Source organism: Scyliorhinus torazame, chromosome 13, assembly GCF_047496885.1.
Source record: "Scyliorhinus torazame isolate Kashiwa2021f chromosome 13, sScyTor2.1, whole genome shotgun sequence".
NCBI classification, from domain to species: domain Eukaryota; kingdom Metazoa; phylum Chordata; class Chondrichthyes; order Carcharhiniformes; family Scyliorhinidae; genus Scyliorhinus; species Scyliorhinus torazame.
This window is the reverse complement of record NC_092719.1, coordinates 180,350,787-180,363,385: the sequence shown is the minus strand read 5'-3', so window position 1 is coordinate 180,363,385 and position 12,599 is coordinate 180,350,787. Positions and strand designations below refer to the sequence as shown.

General features: G+C 45.7%; 1 protein-coding gene across 5 annotated transcripts in view; it reads right to left on the bottom strand.

The window, feature by feature from the left end:
- Window positions 1-12,599, bottom strand: part of LOC140388403 (constitutive coactivator of PPAR-gamma-like protein 1) — a 209,436-nt gene that overhangs the window by 42,873 nt on the left and 153,964 nt on the right. For 4 of the 5 annotated variants that reach the window (XM_072472518.1, XM_072472515.1, XM_072472517.1 and 1 more), the window contains one exon: window positions 4,247-4,430. In XM_072472518.1, coding sequence (XP_072328619.1) covers window positions 4,247-4,430 — 184 coding nt within the window. Of the gene's footprint in view, window positions 1-2,347; window positions 2,449-4,246; window positions 4,431-12,599 lie in introns of those variants that run through there. The other variant, XM_072472516.1, reaches the window with a different exon arrangement.

Below are 12,599 nucleotides of genomic sequence, written 5' to 3'. Positions count from 1 at the left end.
GTTTTCTTGCAGGAGACACATCTGAGAGCGCAGGCCTAAACAAGACTGCGGAAAGGATGGGTGGGGCAAGTGTTCCACTCGAGCTTTAATGCGAGGACAACGGAAACTGCAGTGCTGATCAATAGGAGGGTGACCTTTTCGGTGGCTAATATGTTGGTGGACTGAGAGGAGTGGTGTGTGATATTGAGTGGGGCGTACCTTTTTTAGAGGTATTGGTGTAATTTGGTTTTGGGCCTAAATTCATTTCATGGGTTAGGCCTTTGTACAGGGTCCCCACTACAGCGTTCGTACAATGCACTGAGTTCGGGGTACTTTCGGTTATATAGGGGTACAAGACAAGGATGTCCATTCTCCCCACGACTGTTTGATTTGCCGATTAAGCCATTGGCCATCACACTTAGGTGGTGGACATGTATAGAGAGGGGAGGTAGGGAGCATAGGATGTCCCTGTACACGGACGATTTATTGCTGTATATCACAGACCCTCTCTCTAATGTGGGGAAGATAATGGGGGTGTTTAGAAGGTTTGCTTCATTCTCAAGATTCAGTGTGGCCAAGAGTGAGGTTTTCCCGGTGAACCATCCGGGAAGGGAGCTGATCTGAAGAGGCTATCGTTTCAGCTGGCCAGTACTACTTTTAGGTACTTGGGAATACGGGTGGCTCATGACTGGGCCTCGCTCGTTGAACCTGGCCAGTCTGGTAGAGGGGGTGAAGGCGGACATGAAGAGATGGGGTGCCCTCCTGTTGTCCTTGGCGGGAAGGGTTCAGATGGTTAAGATTAACATTCGTCCAAGGTTCTTGTTTGTGTTTCAATGTCTCCAAGTCTTTCTTCTTAAATCTTTTTTAGCAGGCTCAACAAATACGAAGGGCTTTCTTGCAGAGGGATAGGCAGTCGGGGGGTTTAGCATTGCCTAATTTGATCTATTATTACTGGGCGGCAACCACTGAGAAAGTGTGGGGGGTGGATTACGGATCCGGGGTTGGATTGAGGAGGATTCTTGTATAGGTTGAGTTTGATGGCACCTGTTACTGCTCTTCTGTTCTCTCTGGCCAGGTTCTTTTCGAGCCCAGTAGCCTCTCTGAGAATATGGAATCAATTCAGACAGCACTTTAAATTAGGGTCTATGCCACTATGTGTAGGTTCATACTGACTGGGATGGATTTGTCATATAAGATCTGGGAGAGGGAGGGGGTCAGAGAGGTTTAGAGATTTGTTCGTGGAGGATAGGTCTTCGGGGCTGAAGGAGTTGGTGGTGAAGTTCCAACTCCCAGGTAGGGATGTTTTTAGATATTTGCAGGTACGGAACTTTGTGTGAAAGGAAATCTCTTTGTCCCTCGGTTGCCTGCGCCTTCATTTATGGATAGGGTGTTGTCTTTTGATGAGGTAGGGGAGGGGGGGATATCTATATATATATATATATATATATATATATATTAGGGAGATGATGGCGATGGAGAAGGCTTGCTGAAGGAAGTAATGGGGAAATGGGAGGAAGAGTTGGGTTTGGCTTTGGTGGTGGGTGGAGCGAGGTTCTACAGAGGGTCAATTCTACCTCCTCTTGTGCAAGGAGGAGTTTGATTTAGTTTGAAGTGGTACATAGGGTGCACTTGACCAGGGCATGTGGGCTAGGATGGAGAAGAAAGCTGTGAATGTTGTTCGAGGGGGCCACGAGCCACCCACTTATGTGTGTTTTGGTCTTAAGACCACAAGACAGAGGAGCAGAATTAGGCCACTCGGCCCATCGAGTCTGCTCCGCCATTCAATCATGGCTGATATTTTCTCATCCCCATTCTCCTGCCTTCTCCCCATAACCCCTGGTCCCCCTTATTAAGCAAGAACCTATCTATCTCTGTCTTAAAGACAGTGATTTGGCCTCCACAACCTTCTGCGGCAAAGAGTTCCACAGATTCACCACCCTCCGGCTGAAGAAATTCCTCCTCATCTCTGTTTTAAAGGATCGTCCCTTTAGTCTGAGATGGTCTCCTCTGGTTCTAGTTCTTCCTACAAGTGGAAACATTCTCTCCACATTCACTCTATCCAGGCCTCTAGGTATCCTGTAAGTTTCAATAAGATCCCCCCTCATCCTTCTAAACTCCAATGAGTACAGACCCACAGTCCTCAACCGTTCCTCATACGACAGTTCTTCATTCCAGTGATCATTCTTGTGAACCTCCTCTGGACCCTTTCCAAGGCCAGCACATCTTGCCCTAAGTTGGACAAATCTGGGCTTCCTTCTTCAAAACAACATCAGTGATTTTTGGAGTTAGAGTAGAGCCATGCCCAATAATGGTGATCTTCGGAGTGTCTGACTTGCCGGGGCTGCAGGAGGGGAAGAAGGCTGTTGTCTTGGCCTTTGCTTCTCTAATAGCCCGGAGGCGAGTCTTGTTCGGATGGAGGGTATCGGTGCCGCCTAAGGCTTCGGCAGGGTTGGGGATTTGTTGGAATTCCTGCATTTGGAAAAGATAAAAGTGTGCCATAAGGGGATTAGAGGAGGGGCTTGACTCTAGGTAGCTGCAGTTCATTATCTTGTTTAAGGAGCTAGAGGATGCCAGCAATTTGGTGTGTGTGTGTGTGTGTGTGTGTGTGTATGTAAGGGGGGGGGGGGGGGGGGGGGGGGGGGGGTCTGTTCTGGGGAAATACGGACTAGGTGGGGCTGGGTTGTGGGAATACCTTTATGAAAATTGTATAAATTTCTTTGACAATTTGTATGTTATAATTGAATTTTTTTTGAATAAAAATATTTTTAAAAAGGGAAAACTGGATTACTTTCTGAAGGAGATGGGATGCAATGCAAAAAGCACAAAACAAGGGGGTGTTTTGGATTGTTTTTGCAAAGAGCTGGAGCAAGATACAATGGTCACTTTGGTGGTGTTTAGAGTCAGGAAGAATTATAACATGAAATGAGGTTTTCTCAGAATGCAATGGAGTTTAACATGAATTTTTTTGGGAAAGCAGACTTCTACCCAGATGCCAACCTGAATGGAGAGCGTAGCTGCCTGTCAGGCAAGTAAATCCTGCAACACAAGGTTGGAGCTCACGAGCAGGTAGGTCCAGTGCTTGTTGGGGTTAGAGATATTCTGGGGGTTATGGGGCGGGGTTGGCTGATGGTAGAGAGGGGTGAAGATGGTGAGATGTGATCCATTCTGGAGAGTGCTTGGGTATGAGAGAACCAGAGATCGTAAAGGAGATTGGGAATCACAGGGAATGGGTTTGCTGATTGAGGCATAGTGTTTAACAAGAAAGCTTGTTGGGCTTGCAGGGAGCACTCCTACTCATCCTAGCCCACAAGCAGCTTTGTAAAAGGACTTACCTGATGGGTTTGGCCTATTTTACCTCCTTTTAGCCTGCTGTGTTTCCCGATCCACAGTGGTTAAAAATAGAAACATTTAAATGAAGGCATTCAACCTCCTTAATAGGTTTTAACAAAATCGTGCCCTGGAAGTGGATTGGTCATCCGCCACTCCACCTGTCTCCATTAAAAGTGGAAATGGGGAGTATCAAGGGGCATAAGTCCTGTTTTTTAAACTCTTATCTAAAACAAACCCACCCATTTTGGGGGTGCTAAATTACTGTGCTGCAAGCTATAAATCATATTCTTCTCAAATCTACAAATTCCATGGCAATTTTCTTCTGCCACGATGTTTCAAATTTAAAACCTGGATCTCACATAAGGTAAATGATAGACAGCTTAACACAAGTTTTCAGGTTCTGAATGAAACAAATGGAAATGACCCTTTGATAAATCAAAGGCATCTTGGAAAGAAAGTGAGTTACCGGTACAGTTCATTATAGCCTTAATGACTGCCACTGGCGAAAGGGCTTAAAATTGAGAATTGGAGCTGCAACAAATTTGTAGCTAGTTTCCCATCACAGCAACCAAAACAATATCATATGGGAATATACTGATCAGAGATAAAGTCACCCTGACTCCTCACATGTACACCAGATGCATGGAAATGATCATTATCCAAATGTAAAGCCAGGAAATGGGGGAAGTCATGAAGATTTAAAAGAAAAGGAATTTTATCTCAGAATATGTCAAGGGACTTTCATGCTAATAAGGTAGCCATTTAACTTGTCATGTGACTGGACAAATCAAAACCAAAATCTAACGATTCAGTTAAGCCAAACACAAACAGTTTCCCAAATGTCAGGTTAAATGTCATAGATTATACAAAGTCACTTATGGCTAAAATTTTGCTGACATTTCAGACTTCAGTATAGATAAAACAGTAATGCCCTTACCACCCAAGCCTCTTCCTCTACCATGATGTGTCAGGAATGGTCCAACAGGCCGTGGATAAACTGCAGCTGGATAGAAATGCATGGCTGCTGGAGGAGGATAAGCAAGAGGATGAGCTTGCCTAGAAAAGTTTAAGCCTTCCAGAATACTCTGACGCATTTTCTCAAGTTTTTCAGCTTGATCAGCCTATAATTAATCATAAAATAGTACAGGTTCTAAGTATAGAGCACACATATTTCCACTCTTGATTTCCTATATTATGCTTGTTCCCCAAAGCATCAATAATGTAGATAAACCAAACAATGGTGTATAAGCTACAAAATTTAACACGAATGAGATAATAGCCTAATGGCGCTTTATTAATTTATAATGTAAACCAAAGCTATTTCAAATCTCAAAATATGCATTATGTATTTATGTTGTCAAAACAGTATTTGCGTCCCAAACATATTATATCTTGTATATGGTATGCTAATAGATAACAAGCTATGCTAATCAAAACATACAAACTTGAAATATTTTAAGTTATACTGCCACTTATAACTACTTTGACTAACTTAAAAAAGTTGATTAATTTAAAAAGTTTAATACAAATATTATTTCTACAAATTTGGTACACTTGGTACAGAAACTAGACTGTTTAGGCAAATTTATACAATTGAACTTGGAACAACTCAAACATAAGGAGGTCATGCCTAGTTCCTTTTCAATTTGTCAACTAGTGACTCTGTAAATGATTGACAACCACTTTGCAGGTCTCGGTGATATAAACTATACTTCTATCTAACTCTGCTTTTTGATGCATGGTATTTTAAAGCCAAAAAATGGTTAATGGATCTCCTGTATTCTTTCTAATCCATTTCGAGAGAGAGCAGGTCTTTTAATTGGACATCAGGAACCGAATATGCCTTCCTTTGAATTCTCTGAAATTCTAAGATTGCCTACAAATTACTTTAAAACTGATCCTGCAATCATCTCGGTTAGATTATGGTGAACAAACAAATAAAAATGGCACACTTCATGGTTCACAACCTGCACCTTTTCATGTGTGACAAAAAATGAGTATGAATGCCATCAGACTAGTGCTTCTTAAATAGCTAATACAGGAAATGTAATCTAAACTCGATTGGCAAAAAAGTTGTTCAAGTACTTAGGTCACTATTGTTATTATTATACAAAACTGTGAATCTTTGCAGAGTTGAAACAATGCTAGAAGGTATGGCAGTTGTCATAATTACAATAAGCTGTACATTTGTCTGGGATACAAATATTGCACAAAATGATGCATCAACACGACTTCCGGTGGCGGCTAAGGAGTAAGTCGCACATTTGGTGGCTCTCGCTCTGGTCGGACTTTTGGACCTTTCCCCCGTTTTTCTACGGGACTTGAATTGTAAAACGGATGTTAGTGGTAATTGTTTACTGAATTCTCACTTCGGTGCATGGAGAGAAGGACTAGAAGTGTTCGTAAAGGCAGAAACAAAAAGGCTTGGGCTGTAGCTGCAACAGAAGACAGCATGGTGGTGGTTAGTCCTCTGGCTTGTCAACCCAGCAATCTATGGAGCAGCTGATGCAAGTCATTCAGGAAGGCTTTGCTGAGCAGAAACGGGACTGCTTGGACCCGATAAAAGAGTCGATTGAGCGGTTGGAGCATAGATTGGACGCCCAGGATCGGGCAATCCAGAAGGTGGAGAAGGCGCTGGCTGACATGAGGAGCATCAGACTGCGGTGGAGCTGGAGGTGGGGATGCTGAGGGACCAGTAGAAGAAGCTCCTGGAGAAGGTGGAGGACCTAGAGAATAGGTCCCCCCGGCAGAGCTTCAGAATCGCGGGCTCCCGGAGGGGTCCAAAGGAACGGAATGCTGGGGCATACATTGCAGACATGTTTGTGAAGCTGCTGGGGTATGGGGCATTCCCCCGGACCTTGGAGGTGGATAGGGCTCACAGAGCACTTGAGAGTAAGCTGCGAATGGGAGACCCACCCCCCCACTCCCCACCCCGAGGGCAATGGTGGTGAGATTCCACAGGTTCACGGATAAGGAGCGCATTCTACAGTGGGCCAAGCAGACACGGAGCTGTAAATGAGACAATAGCATCCTGCGGGTTTACCAGGACCTGAGTGTAGAGGTGGCCAGGAGAACAGCAGGCTTCAACCAGATCAGGTTGATCCTTTTTAAGAAAAAGGTGAAGTTTGGATTGTTGTACCCAGCCCGTCTCTGGGTCACACGAGGATCAGCACTTCTACTTCGAGTCGCCTGAGGACGTGTTGTACTTTGCGAAAGATAAAGGGCTGGTGATGGATTGAGAACTTTTGAACTTGGCTGCAACGTTCATGTTTTTGTTTTTTCTTTTTGTTTCTCTGTTTTTGTAAAAAGTTTCTTGTTTTGCGTTTCATGGAAAATGTTTGTGATGCCGTTTGCACTGATTTGGAACCAGCGGTAGAGCTGAGTGAGTTAAGGTTTTCATTTGCACTGTTGGGGGATGGAGGTGTGCTCCATCAAAAGGGCACGTCTGTTCGCGCATCTTAGGGGATTGAAGGCGGACCTTAGAATAACGGACCAGGTTAGACTGAGGAAAGGCTGGGTCAGTCAGGTCTTTCACTCGGGATTAGATTCAAAGACTAGAGGGGTCGCAATCCTGATCAATAAGCGGGTGGTGTTTGAGGCGGGTAGAATAGTCTCGGACGTGGGAGGTTGGTATATTATGGTCAGTGGGAAGCTAGAGGGGGTGCAGGTGGTATCAGTAAATGTGTATGCGGCAAATTGGGATGATGTAGAGTTTATAAAGAGGATGCTGGGGAAGATACCGGACCTGGGCTCGCACAGGTTGGTCATGGGAGGGGACTTCAACACAGTTATGGACCCTGGCTTGGACTGGTCAAGCTCAAAAACGGGCAGTGTGCCAGCAATCACAAAGGAACTAAGAGGGTTCATGGAGCTGATTTTGGGGGGGGGGGGGGGAAGAGAGAGAGAGAGAGAGAGAGAGAGAGAGAGAGAGAGAGATCCATGGAGATTTGGACAGCCAAGGGTGAAGGAGTTCTCCTTCTACTCACACGTGCATAAAGTGTATTCCCGGATTGATTTCTTTATTGTGAGCAGTGCCTTGCTGGCTGGGGTGGTTGTCACGGGATACTCGGCGATTACAATCTCAGACCATGCTCCGCACTGGGTTGACCTGCAGGTTAGTAAAGACAGTAACCAGCGCCCGCACTGGAGGTTGGATGTGGGACTTTTGGCGGATGAAGGCGTGTGCGAGCGGCTGAGGAAATGTATTCAGACTCCTGCAGGTCAATGACACGGGGGAAATTTCAGCAGGGGTGGTGTGGGAAGCACTGAAGGCGGTGGTCAGGGGGGAGCTGATCTCGATCCGGGCCCTTAGGGAGAAGGTGAACAGGGCAGAGACGGGCCGACTGGTAAAGGAGATACTACAGATTGATAGGAGGAATACGGACACCCCCGAGGCAGGACTTTTAAGGGAACGGCGGAGGTTACAGGTGCAGTTTAGCTTGCTGACCACAGGGAGGGTGGTGGAGCAGCTGAGAAAGGCGAGGGGGGCGATCTATGGAGAGAAGGCCAGCAGAATGCTTGCACAGCAGCTTAGGAAGAGGGAGGCAGCTAGGGAGATTGGGAAAGTAAAGGACGGGGATGGGAACCTGGTTGGTGATTCAGTAGGGGTGAATAAGGCATTTAGGGATTTCTACAGCAGCCTGTACAGGTCGGAATCCCCTACGGGGCCGGAGGGGATGAGGCACTTCTTGGAGGGGCTGAATTTCCCAAAGGTGGACGGTGAGCGAGTAGAAGGGCTGGGGGCCCCAATTGGGCTGGAAGAGATAGTGGAGGGCTTGAAGGCCATGCAGGCAGTAAGGCCCCGGGTCCGGATGGGTACCCAGTGGAGTTTTATAAAACGTTCTCGGGGATATTGGGGCCGGTGTTGATGAGGATGTTTAATGAGGCAAGGGAAAGAGGGGTGTTGCCCCTGACGATGTCACAGGCAACGATTTCGCTGATTCTTAAGCGGGACAAGAATCTGGAGCTGTGTGGATCCTACAGGCCGATCTCCCTGTTGCATGTAGATGCCAAGTTGCTGGCCAAAATCTTGTCCTCCATGATCGAGGATCGTGTTCCGGACGTTATTGGGGAGGACCAGACGGGGTTTGTTAAGGGCAGGCAGCTAGTGGCCAATGTAAGAAGGCTGTTAAATGTGATCATGATGCCCCCGGAAGGTTGGGAGGTGGAGGTAGTGCTTGCAATGGATGCAGAAAAGGCTTTTGATTGGGTAGAATGGGACTATCTGTGGGAGATACTGGGACGGTTCAGATTCGGGCGGGGCTTTATTGACTGGATAAGGTTACTGTATCAGGCTCCTGTGGCAAGTGTACGGACGAATAGGACAACATCAGACTATTTTAGACTGCACCGGGGGACGAGACAGGGATGCCCCCTCTCCCCACTGTTGTTTGCGCTGGTTATAGAGTCATTGGCAAGGGGGGGGGGGGGGGGGGGAGAGAGATGTTGAAACAAGGTTTCGCTCTATGCAGATTACCTGCTTCTGTACGTTTCGGACCCAATAGAGGGGATGGAAGAAATCATGAGGACTCTAGGGGAATTTGGCCGGTTTTCGGGGTATAAGCTTAATGTGGGAAAGAGTGAGATGTTTGTGGTCCAGCCGAGGGGTCAGGAGACGCGACTGGAAGAGCTGCCGTTTAAGTTAGTAGAGGGAAACTTTAGGTACATAGGCATCCAGGTGGGCGGGTATGGGACCGGCTGCATAAATTGAATCTGGCCCGGCTGATGGATCAAATGAAGGGCGATTTTCGGAGATGGGACGCGCTTCCGTTGTCTCTGGATGGGAGGGTGCAAACGGTGAAGATGATGGTCCTCCCGAGACTCCTATTTGTATTTCAGTGTCTGCCCATCTTTATTCCGCCGTCCTTTTTTAAGCGGGTCGACAGTGATTACGGGCTTCGTCTGGGCGGGCAAGACCCCGTGGGTAAGGAAGATAATGCTTGAGCGGAGTCGGGGAGAGGGCGGGCTGGTGCTGCCAAATTTTAGCAACTATTACTGGGCGCCTAATATAGCCATGATCAGGAAGTGGGTGAGGGGGCTTCATGTAAGGGCACCAGTTTGGGTGCGTTGGTAACTGCGCCTCTGCCGTTCCTGTCGGCACGGTACTCCACCAGTCCAGTGGTGGTGGCGGCTCTGAAAGTTTGGGGCCAGTGGAGGCGGCCAGTGGGAGCATCGGTCTGGGCCCCAATCTTTTCCCCAGGGTAGAGGGGTCAATTACTAGGGGGCATAGGTTTAAGGTGAGAGGGGCAAAGTTTAGAGTAGATGTACGAGGCAAGTTTTTTACGCAGAGGGTAGTGGGTGCCTGGAACTCACTACCGGAGGAGGTAGTGGAGGCAGGGACGATAGGGACATTTAAGGGGCATCTTGACAAATATATGAATAGGATGGGAATAGAAGGATACGGACCCAGGAAGTGTAGAAGATTGTAGTTTAGTCGGGCAGTATGGTCGGCACGGGCTTGGAGGGCCGAAGGGCCTGTTCCTGTGCTGTACATTTCTTTGTTCTTTGTTCTTTGTTCTGTGATAATCACCGGTTTGCCCCGGGGAGTAAGGACGGGGGGGTTCCGGTTATGGCGGAGAGTGGGGATTGAGAGGATGAGGGATATGTTCATACAGGGGAGCTTTCGGAGTATGAGGGTTTAGGGGATTTTGGCAGGGGTTTGCGGACGTCATGTCCACGGTGTTAAAAACAAGGGTGGCGCTGAGTCCAGAGGTGGCGATTTTCAGGGTGTCAGAAGACCCGGGAATCCAGGAGGAGAAAGAGGCAGACGTTCTGGCCTTGGCTTCCCTGGTAGCCCGGAGACGGATACTATTAGCATGGAGGGACTCAAAGCCCCCGAAGTCGGAGACCTGGCTATCGGACATGACTAGCTTTCTCTGTTTGGAGAAAATCAAGTTCGCCTCGAGAGGGTCACTGTTAGGGTTCACCCGGAGGTGGCAACCATTCGTTGCCTTCTTTGCGGGAAATTAATCGTCAGCAGACCTGGGGGGGGGGGGGGGGGGGGGGGGGGGGGTGAGTTAGTTTAGATTAGAGTAAGGGCTCAATAAGGGTGGGACCTGTACGAGAGGTAAATGACTTTTGCACTATGTTTATGGTTTCATGCATATTGTTTATTTTGTTGTTGTTACTATACCAAAAATACCTCAATAAAATGTTTATTAAAAAAAATGCATCAACAATTAATCAAAAAGGAATTAATATCAAAAATTACAGTGCATTGAAGCTCAGTTAACTAAATACCTAATATATGTCTGAAATGCACTGGTGGAAGCAAATTTAATACTTTTACCTTTAAAAGGAATCAATGACAAAGGACAGAGGGACTAATTGGATACCTTACTCTAAGAGCTGGCATAACCTCCTCCGCCTGCTTTAAGATTCTATGAAATATCACTGCACACATTATTTTCTTTGATCTCCAATGTTTTGCTACAGCATTTAAGCAAAATAGGCTACGGTGTACTTCATAATTCTCACTGAGCTGTTATATTTAATTCAATCCCAAACTATTGTGGTTGACACTCAACTGCCCTCTGAAATGGCACAAGCGAACCACACAGCTGTATCAAAATAGCCAGGAACAGGCAAAAATGACACCGTTGCCAGCACCATCGATAACTGAGAATAAATTTAAAATGTCATTCAATCATCTCAGAGGTACTGCCAGGTCTGCCAACCCCTATTTTCTACCATCCAACATGTCCTCTGAAACCAGAGATGGTTGGAATGCATGACAATCAGTGTCAACCTGCCTGAACTGTGATGTTTGACATGCCAGAGTGTCACAAGGCATGACAGGTTGGCTATAGGAACTGGTCAAGGATTTGGTAGTAAAGCATCACATTCAGTTAAATTAGAGCTGTCAATTGCAGTAATAGTTTGTGTGTAGTCAAATTGCCTGGATGAACAAATTTTGCTGGAAAATGGGGTTTTTCCTTTCGGTAAGCTCCACTGCATTCAATTTTTTTTTAATTTAAAAAAAAATAAATATTGGCATAATGTTATGACCAAAATTACTGTCTGAAAATGCATCACAGCAGTGTGCATCAACCAATTTTTGAAATCATCTTCCCTTAGTAAAATTACTCAGCTGCATCTGGCTAAAATTCGGACTACATATTGGAAAGCTCAGGTGTAAACCCGGACCACAGCACTTTGTGCAACAGTATTTGATCCACGACCCTAGTATAGAAACTTCAAACTCTTTTTGCTGAGCACCCCACCAGAGTTCCATGAACCAAGAAACCAATAAATGTCCGTGTAATTGCAGTGGGAAATCCAGAAGCCTGAATCGTTCTATCACCTTAACGGAACTTTTAATTCTCCACCCCAATACCGTTGAGTTTTAATGCAAAATGTAATAATTTCACTGGCACTACTTTGTCAAAACACAGTGGAAACGCAGCCACAATTCTGACCAAGTACTGCAAATAAAGTGTCAACAGATTGGAGGAGATTTTCAGCCATCAGGACAGTATAAAAATTTTAAACTGGTGGCTACTTCCCTCATTGGGTAGATGTGAACTGGATGAACAAATAGGACTAGAATAAGCTCGAGGTCAGGCTGCTTGGGGTGGTGGCAGGGCAGAACATAGTCGAATAAATCATTGGAATGCTTGGGAGGAAGTAAAATGCATGTTCAAGTTAATTTCTTCTGTGAAAACATCATGTTTTTATGAATTTGATACTCAAATTAAGAGAATAACAATTAATATGAAGTGCAGCAGGGAAAAATAAACTTTTCAGAGAGGTCCAACGCACTGGGTAATAAAATAACTATTGAAGCTGATACAAGTTTTTCAAAGGCGGGCTATTTATCCATTCCCCCAGCTATCCATCAATGGAACCCATGGCCTCATGAGGAATTCGGTACAGGGACAAAAACACCAAAACGAATGTTGTGCTGAACTTGGCCAACAACAGTTTTGCACCTTACTGAAGCAAAGTTAGGTGATCACCGCTAACTTGCTATTATTTATTTATTGCTCTATGCAGCGGGAAATCCTCAAAGGCTCATGAGTTCTGTCAACTGAAATTTATGCTGCACAGATGTACAGATCAGAGTGAAAACAACTCAACTTTTGAACAGAAAGAAACACGGAGGAATACTGCAAATGACTGCAACGTACAGGAGTAGAGAAAGCAGCTGGGAATCAGCCCAAGAGAGTTGAAGGGAATGCCACAATATTAATGGAGTAGAAGCTGGATTAAATATATCTAGATACTTTCTCGAACTATTAATTTGAAATTTAAATCTCACCTGTTTGAGAAAATGTAGATCACAATCTACT